A 9554-nucleotide genomic window follows, 5' to 3' on the forward strand; every position below is an offset into this window, starting at 1 on the left:
GTGCCCTCGGGTGCACAGTGTGTCTGGTCACTACTCCCTACAAGATGCACACCCCATCGCGGTCCTTCCTTTCCTCGTCGCGTGCACGTGCGCGTGTTCACTGTCAGCCGGTGATTGACAGGTGGAGCCGCCTCTGAAAAGCTCTGTTGTGATTGCGTAATCCGCTGCAGAAAGCCGGTGACAGACATCCCGGAAGCAGATGTCAAATAAAAAAAGAAGCTTGCAAGTGCAAGTTTTGCTTTTAATCGTTTTCCCAGAGTTATTACCCAGCATCCCGTGCGGTGCAAGGGTTTGGATTAATTAAACTCTGGTGTTGTATCATACATCCATGTGTTGCATCCTTAATATTAACTGTTAGGACACAACCACTCTGTAACTGTTAGGTTACAACCACTCTGTTGTCGACCTGTCAATCACCTAGTAGCCCCGCCCCTAAAGCGTCCCCTGCTTTATGGTCTGTTTGACTCTAAATGACCATAATTTACTAAATGAACATCATGCTGTATTGAAGAAGACTTGAAACTAGAGATTGAGACATAAACTCATGTTTACAATGTTTACTGAGGGAATAAATCAAGAGAAGTAGAGTAATTTATATAGACTTCTATACAACCAGAGGAGTCGCCCCTGGTGGTCAGGAGAAAGAATGCAGCTTTAAGACATGAAGCATATACTTCTATACAACCAGGAGAAAGAATGCAGCTTTAACACATGACGCATAGTCTTCTATACAGCCAGAGGAGTCCCCCCTGGTGGTCAGGAGAGAGAATGCAGCTTTAAGACATGAAGCATATACTTCTATACAACCAGGAGAAAGAATGCAGCTTTAACACATGACGCATAGTCTTCTATACAGCCATAGGAGTCCCCCCTGGTGGTCAGGAGAGAGAATGCAGCTTTAAGACATGAAGCATGTACTTCTATACAACCAGAGGAGTCGCCCCTGGTGGTCAGGAGAAAGAATGCAGCTTTAAGACATGAAGCATATACTTCTATACAACCAGGAGAAAGAATGCAGCTTTAACACATGACGCATAGTCTTCTATACAACCAGAGGAGTCGCCCCCTGGTGGTCAGGAGAGAGAATGTTAATATGCATATATAAATGAAGGTTTTCCTCCTCTGTGACAGTAAACTTAAGCATGTTTTTCGATGAATCGACTAAATGAGCGGTGGATGAGTCCGGTACACGGACTCGAGCTCAACAAAGACGTATCCGCTGTCCTCTTTGACGGAGAGAAGTGACGTTGAAATTCAAAGCCTCCTGTGTTCGCTCAACAAAGCTGTGAGATAAGTGGTCTCTGCAATCAGGCGCAGAATCCCCCCGACTCCTGACATGAGGACCTATTTAGACCGTCTCTGCTGTGGCGGGAAGGTTCGGTGTGTTTCTCTGGAGACGAGCTTCACGGCCTTACGGACACTGGTATTGAAATCTGACCAAGAGGATAATTTGATCAATTATACTGTCTGGAAGAGAGAGAGGCCACTTATTTGTGTTTGAGCCCTCAGTCACATGTTGTGCTCCTCGACTGCTCATTTTCATCTTCATTTGACTGCATCAACATAGATTAGACTAAACAAAGTAGACTCTCTTCCCCTGCAGAATAAAAGACTGTGTTGTATATGGTGGTGATGATGATGATGATGATGATGATGATGATGATGATGATGATGATGGTGGTTGAAGCATGTCTCCATGTCTCTGGTCCTTCAGGGCACCAATGCCTCTGCTCTGGAGAAAGACATCGGCCCGGAGCAGTTCCCCATCAATGAGCACTACTTTGGATTGGTCAACGTGAGTATCCACACTACCTCTTTAGTCCACAGGGGGCGCCAGAACCAACACTTCCTCTTTAGTCCACAGGGGGCACCAGAACCAACACTACCTCTTTAGTCCACAGGGGGCGCCAGAACCAACACTTCCTCTTTAGTCCACAGGGGGCGCCAGAACCAACACTTCCTCTTTAGTCCACAGGGGGCGTCAGAACCAACACTTCCTCTTTAGTCCACAGGGGGCGCCAGAACCAACACTACCTCTTTAGTCCACAGGGGGCGCCAGAACCAACACTACCTCTTTAGTCCACAGGGGGCGCCAGAACCAACACTACCTCTTTAGTCCACAGGGGGCGCCAGAACCAACACTACATGAAAGTTCCTCGTTGTGACTTTAAGAGATTATCTAAAAAGAAAGATGGACTGATTCCCTTTCTTTTGTCCTCATCCTCCCTTGGTGTGTCCTCTATCCTCATCCTCTCTTTGTGTGTCCTCTATCCTCATCCTCTCTTCGTGTGTCCTCTATCCTCATCCTCTCTTTGTGTGTCCTCTATCCTCATCCTCTCTTTGTGTGTCCTCTGTCCTCATCCTCTCTTTCTGTGTCCCCCGTCCTCATCCTCTCTTTGTGTGTCCTCTGTCCTCATCCTCCCTTGGTGTGTCCTCTATCCTCATCCTCTCTTCATGTGTCCTCTCTCCTCATCCTCTCTTCAAGTGTCCTCTCTCCTCATCCTCTCTTCATGTGTCCTCTGTCCTCATCCCCTTTTCATGTGTCCTCTCTCCTCATCCTGTCTTCATGTGTCCTCTCTCCTCATCCTCCCTTGGCGTGTCCTCTCTCCTCACCCTCTCTTCGTGTCCTCTGTCCTCACCCCCTCTTCGTGTCCTCTCTCCTCATCTTCTCTTCATGTGTCCTCTGTCCTCACCCCCTCTTCGTGTCCTCTGTCCTCACCCCCTCTTCGTGTCCTCTGTCCTCACCCCCTCTTCGTGTCCTCTGTCCTCACCCCCTCTTCGTGTCCTCTGTCCTCACCCCCTCTTCGTGTCCTCTCTCCTCATCTTCTCTTCATGTGTCCTCTGTCCTCACCCCGTCTTCGTGTCCTCTGTCCTCACCCCCTCTTCGTGTCCTCTGTCCTCACCCCCTCTTCGTGTCCTCTGTCCTCACCCCCTCTTCATGTGTCCTCTGTCCTCACCCCCTCTTTGTGTCCTCTGTCCTCACCCCCTCTTCGTGTCCTCTCTCCTCATCTTCTCTTCATGTGTCCTCTGTCCTCACCCCGTCTTCGTGTCCTCTGTCCTCACCCCCTCTTCGTGTCCTCTGTCCTCACCCCCTCTTCATGTGTCCTCTGTCCTCACCCCCTCTTTGTGTCCTCTGTCCTCACCCCCTCTTCATGTGTCCTCTGTCCTCACCCCCTCTTTGTGTCCTCTGTCCTCACCCCCTCTTCGTGTCCTCTCTCCTCATCCTCTCTTCATGTGTCCTCTGTCCTCACCCCGTCTTCGTGTCCTCTGTCCTCACCCCCTCTTCGTGTCCTCTCTCCTCACCCCTCTTCACGTGTCCTCTGTCCTTCCTCCTCAGTTCGGGAACACGTGTTACTGTAACTCGGTCCTCCAGGCGCTCTACTTCTGCCGGCCGTTCCGGGAGAACGTGCTGTCGTACAAAGCGCAGCAGAAGAAGAAGGAGAACCTGCTCACCTGCCTGGCCGACCTCTTCCACTCCATCGCCACGCAGAAGAAGAAAGTGGGCGTCATCCCGCCCAAGAAGTTCATCTCCCGCCTGCGGAAAGAGAACGGTGAGTTACCGATGCCGTCCTCACTAAAACTCCACCAAACCGCCGGCAATAATTGCTTTGATGTCCCGAAAAGATTACATAAACTTACATGGTCATATTATTTTGCATTTTCACTGACACTGGATTTGACCCTTTTTAAATGTGTGTTTTTTCATAATGCTACTTCCTTTTTATGAAAACACTCAAACGTTGTGTTATGTTCTGTAAACTAAATGCTCAGGGTTATTTTTATCAGTGCAGGACATGTCAATGATTAGCAAAAACATTTTTTAGCTGTTGGAAAATATTAGAATGAATGAAAGTTATTTGTGCAACACTTTATAAAAAAACAAGTTTCAAAGTGCTTCTCTGAAAAAGAAGGAATACAAAAAGGCCGGGAGCGGAGCGCTCTGCGTTTTTGTTTTGGTGGTGAATATCTGAGGTGAAGGGCAGCTGGAGGTCGTTCGGAGAGCAGAACCGACAGAGAGGCCGACTGTTCTCCTGCGTCCACATTCAGGAAGCTTTATGTGAATGAACAAAGCCATATCTGTTGTCTCTCTCTCGCCTCAGTTTATACGTTACAGGTCTGTCAAAACAGAATTGTGTCACGATGGTGGTTTTATCTTCTCGGCATGTCAATCACCTTGTAGCCCCGCCCCTAAAGCGTCCCCTGCTTTATGGTCTGTTTGACTCTAAATGACCATAATTTACTAAATGAACATCATGCTGTATTGAAGAAGACTTGAAACTAGAGATTGAGACATAAACTCATGTTTACAATGTTTACTGAGGGAATACATCAAGAGAAGTAGAGTCATTTATATAGACTTCTATACAACCAGAGGAGTCGCCCCCTGGTGGTCAGGAGAGAGAATGCAGCTTTAACACATGAAGCATAGACTTCTATACAACCAGAGGAGTCGCCCCCTGGTGGTCAGGAGAGAGAATGCAGCTTTAACACATGAAGCATAGACTTCTATACAACCAGAGGAGTCGCCCCCTGGTGGTCAGGAGAGAGAATGCAGCTTTAACACATGAAGCAGAGACTTCTATACAACCAGAGGAGTCGCCCCTTATGGTTAGGAGAGAGATGTAGCTTTACTACATGAAGCATAGACTTCTATACAACCAAAGGAGTCGCCGCCTTGTGGTCACTAGAGAGAATGCAGCTTTAACACATGAAGCACAGACTTCTATACAACCAGAGGAGTCGCCCCCTGGTGGTCAGGAGAGAGAATGTAGCTTTACTACATGAAGAATTGACTTCTATACAACCAGAGGAGTTGCCCCTTGGTGGTCAGGAGAGAGAATGCAGCTTTAACACATGAAGCAGAGACTTCTATACAACCAGAGGAGTCGCCCCTTATGGTTAGGAGAGAGAATGTAGCTTTACTACATGAACCATAGACTTCTATACAACCAAAGGAGTCGCCCCCTTGTGGTCACTAGAGAGAATGCAGCTTTAACACATGAAGCACAGACTTCTATACAACCAGAGGAGTTGCCTCCTGGTGGTCAGGAGAGAGAATGTAGCTTTACTACATGAAGCATAGACTTCTATACAACCAGAGGAGGCGCCCCCTGGTGGTCAGGAGAGAGAATGCAGGTTTAACACATGAAGCATAGACTTCTATACAACCAGAGGAGGCGCCCCCTGGTGGTCAGGAGAGAGAATGCAGGTTTAACACATGAAGCATTGGCTTCATGTGTCCAAATCAAGATCAATGTCACAAAAACACATGAATTATTTCCCTTTCCCGTCATCTCTGCGTCTCCCCTCCAGATCTGTTCGATAACTACATGCAACAGGACGCCCACGAGTTCCTCAACTACCTGCTGAACACGGTGGCCGACATCCTGCAGGAGGAGAAGAAGCAGGAGAAGCAGAACGGGCGCCTCAAGAACAACGGCGTCCCGGCGGAGGCCGAGCCGGAGAACAAGACGGAGCCCACCTGGGTTCACGACATCTTCCAGGGAACGCTGACCAACGAGACGCGCTGCCTCAACTGTGAAACGGTGTGTGCGCGTGTGTGTGTGTGTGTGTGTGTGTGTGTGTGTGTGTGTGTGTGTGTGTGTGTGTGTGTGTGTGTGTGTGTGTGTGTGTGTGTGTGTCTGTGTGTGTTTATGTCCCCAGTGAATAAGACGTCTGTCCTGAATAAGTCTGGGGAAAAAAGGGATTAGCCTTTTTTTTTTTGGGCAGAGATGCTGAGGGATGCAAAAAAAGCAAAAACAGATGTCAGGGTCACAGCCGGTGGGCTCAGGCCACCCACTTCACTCCAGAGAGGCTTTGTCCTGTTTTATGGTGGGGACAGTGGGACGGGTTGAACAACCTGTGCAAACAACAAGGCGAGACAAAAGCTCCTCAGTACAATCAGCATTTCAATGTGTGTGAGTGTGTGTGAGTGTGTGTCCTCACTGATCCAGTCAGAAGAACACGTCATAGAAATAGAAAAGGAGTCGGCATTTACTTGTATTTTGTGGTTTGTTAGTTGTTATTGTGACAAACTCGTCGATGAAGTGTTGTTGCAGCTCGGGCAGAAAGGCCGTCCATCGCCGGGTTCGCTAGTTATTTAGTTAGTTACTAGCTAGCTAGCTTGTCTTTCTCAGTAGGACTCTCAAGGAGTGAGTTGGACCCAGCGCCACCTCTCTATTCAGCCTATTTTTTGCAACCAGTGTAGCATTAAAGCGTGGCGGAATTAGCAAGCTAGCTAACTAGCCAGCTGTTAACTAGCTAGGTTGCTAAATCCACCGTGCTTTAACGCTACACTCGTTACAGAAAACGATTCCAACAAAGATGTGACAAGAAACAAGAACACTTTAGATTTTGGTTGCAAAACACATGTCTTTGGCCTTCAGGGTGTCCGTTATCAGTTTAAAAATGGCCGCCTCTCTGGCCACCCTGCTACCAGGTCCCTTCTAATCGCCCTTTAATCGTCTCTTTATTTGACAGGTGAGCAGCAAAGATGAGGATTTCCTGGATCTTTCTGTGGACGTGGAGCAGAACACGTCCATCACTCACTGCCTCAGGTAGTATTGATCTGTTGCACATTCCCTATCGGTCTGAATGAGGTTGAATAACCAACCAAAGCCTCCCGCGGCGCGCTCTCCCCCTGCAGGGACTTCAGCAACACGGAGACGTTGTGCAGCGAATACAAATACTACTGCGAGGCCTGCTGCAGCAAGCAGGAAGCCCAGAAGCGGTCAGTCAAGCTGTGAGCTGTGTGATGTTGACGCGTCGTCCTCACGGCCATCTTGAGCGTTCCTGCGTCTCCTCTCCTTGCAGGATGCGCGTGAAGAAGCTTCCCATGATCCTGGCGCTCCACCTGAAGAGGTTCAAGTACATGGAGCAGCTGCACCGCTACACCAAGCTGTCCTACCGCGTGGTTTTCCCCCTGGAGCTCCGGCTGTTCAACACGTCCGGGGACGCCGTCAACCTGGACCGCATGTACGACCTGGTGGCCGTGGTGGTGCACTGTGGCAGGTACCTGAGATAAAAGACCCATGCAGGGGGTGTGAGTCTGTATGAGGTCACACTCGGCCTGTGAAGACAGCCGGCGGTCCTCGGGGGTCGTTATTCTAGGTAGACCGGGGCCTGGGGGAATGCTCGATTCTGATTGGCTGCAGGGTGCTCATTCATTCCTGATAATTTTCTAAATTAATACGCTTGAAGCATTACGTTTTAATATCTTATTTAAAACAGTTGTCAGGGTTCTTACGCTCATGGAAAACCTGGAAAAGTCATGCAGTTTTAAAATGGTTATTTCCAGGCCTGGAAAAGTCCTTGAAAAAAATGTAATCCAAAAATTTCAGTAAAAGTCATGTAAATGTGTTATATTCATGTGTTCATGTAAATGTGTTATATTCATGTGTTCATGTCGTTCATTTACTCTGAGTTTGAAATAATGAAAATGCTTTTAAAAGAAAGACTCAGAATATAAGCAGGCATACATACAGGCATCTATATAAATGTTTATTCTTTTAATCAAACTATTGTCTCATTCATTTGAGTCATTTAAGGTTTACTGTATGCTTTGTGTTCTCATTGTTAGTTTAAATACTACATTTACTCACTTTTTGCTGTTTACACCCAGACTTCACTAAATGTTTGCTCATGGAAATTTGGTCTAAAGTCGTGGAAATTTGGTCTAAAGTCGTGGAAATTGGTTAAAAGTCGTGGACATTTGATTAAAGGTCAAAATTTGGTTAAAGGTCGTGGACATTTGGTTAAAAGTCGTAGAAATGTGGTTAAAAGTCATGGAAAAGTCATGGAGATCCATTGGTCAAAATGTGTATGAACCCTGAGTTATTTGTTTGTGAAAATATGAATATTGTTTTGGGGAAAAGAACATGTATGGTCTTATTTATTTATTTATTTATTTTGGAACGGGACCGCGGTTCCCCTTCAAAGTGTCCGTTATCAGGAATGAATGGACGACATGGAGAGAAAAAACTGAAAAGATGTGTTTATAATAATCATCCGCTTTACCTGTGACCGGTTTCCCACTGAGTGACACTACTGACGACGTGAGTTGTGCACCGATGACGTACAGATGACTGTCTGCTCCTGCGGGAAGTTAGCGTGGATGTTGTGAGTTGTGAGTTGTGAGTTGTGAGTTGTGTGTGCGTTGGAGTCACCGTGTGTGTCTCCGTCTCCCCAGCGGCCCCAACAGAGGTCATTACATCACCATCGTGAAGAGTCACGGCTTCTGGCTGCTGTTTGACGACGACATCGTGGAGGTGCGTCTCTCTCTCTCTCTCTCTCTCTCTCTCTCTCTCTCTCTCTCCTGATTGTACATTTGATTTTGTCGTTTTGTTTCCCAGTAGACATCATCTTTTTCTTGTGTCGTGCAGAAAATTGACGCCCAGGCCATCGAGGAGTTTTACGGGCTTACCTCAGACATCTCCAAGAACTCTGAGTCAGGATACATCCTCTTCTACCAGTCCAGGGAGTGACTGGAGGACTGGGAGGACTGGGAGGACTGGGAGGACTGGAGGGACTGGAGGGACTGGGGGGACTGGGGGGACTGGAGGGAATGGGAGGACTGGAGGGACTATGGGGACTGGGGGGACTGGGGGGACTGGAGGGACTGGAGGGACTGGGGGGACTGGAGGGACTGGAGGGACTGGGGGGACTGGGGGGACTGGAGGGACTGGAGGGAATGGGAGGACTGGAGGGAATGGGAGGACTGGAGGGACTGGAGGGACTGGGGGAACTGGAGGGACTGGGGGACTGGGGGGACTATGGGGACTGGAGGGACTGGAGGGACTGGGGGGACTATGGGGACTGGAGGGACTGGGGGGACTGGAGGGAATGGGAGGACTGGAGAGACTGGAGGGAATGGGAGGACTGGAGAGACTGGAGGGACTGGAGGGACTGGGGGACTGGAGGGACTGGGGGACTGGAGGGACTGGGGGGGACTGGAGGGACTGGAGGGACTGGAGGGACTGGGGGACTGGGGGGACTGGAGGGAATGGGAGGACTGGAGGGAATGGGAGGACTGGAGGGACTGGAGGGACTGGGGGAACTGGAGAGACTGGAGGGACTGGGGGGACTGGATGGACTGGAGGGACTGGGGGGACTGGAGGGACTGGGGGACTGGGGGACTGGGGGGACTGGAGGGACTGGGGGGACTGGAGGGAATGGGAGGACTGGAGAGACTGGAGGGACTGGGGGACTGGAGGGACTGGGGGGGACTGGGGGACTGGGGGGGACTGGGGGACTGGGGGGACTGGAGGGAATGGGAGGACTGGAGGGACTGGAGGGAATGGGAGGACTGGAGGGAATGGGAGGACTGGAGGGAATGGGAGGACTGGAGAGACTGGAGAGACTGGAGAGACTGGAGAGACTGGAGGGACTGGAGGGACTGGGGGGACTGGAGGGAATGGGAGGACTGGAGGGACTGGAGGGAATGGGAGGACTGGGGGGACTGGGGGGACTGGAGAGACTGGAGAGACTGGGGGGACTGGAACCAAACCAGTGACGCAGGAGGAGACCTTGTTTGTTTTCACCTTCAGCCTAACGGA

General features: G+C 49.5%; 1 protein-coding gene across 2 annotated transcripts in view; it reads left to right on the forward strand.

Moving 5' to 3' along the window:
• Positions 1–8483, forward strand: part of usp46 (ubiquitin specific peptidase 46) — a gene marked incomplete at both ends in the record, with an annotated part of 8601 nt that extends 118 nt beyond the window's left edge. The window contains 8 exons of one of the 2 annotated variants that reach the window (XM_079221384.1): positions 1715–1795; positions 3338–3551; positions 5314–5546; positions 6481–6557; positions 6647–6730; positions 6814–7011; positions 8189–8267; positions 8382–8483. In XM_079221384.1, coding sequence (XP_079077510.1) covers positions 1715–1795; positions 3338–3551; positions 5314–5546; positions 6481–6557; positions 6647–6730; positions 6814–7011; positions 8189–8267; positions 8382–8483 — 1068 coding nt within the window. The remainder of the gene's footprint in view (positions 1–1714; positions 1796–3337; positions 3552–5313; positions 5547–6480; positions 6558–6646; positions 6731–6813; positions 7012–8188; positions 8268–8381) is intronic. The other variant, XM_079221385.1, reaches the window with a different exon arrangement.
• Positions 8484–9554: the final 1071 nt, after the last annotated feature.

Source organism: Taurulus bubalis (assembly GCF_910589615.1).
Source record: "Taurulus bubalis genome assembly, chromosome: 7".
Lineage (NCBI taxonomy): Eukaryota > Metazoa > Chordata > Actinopteri > Perciformes > Cottidae > Taurulus > Taurulus bubalis.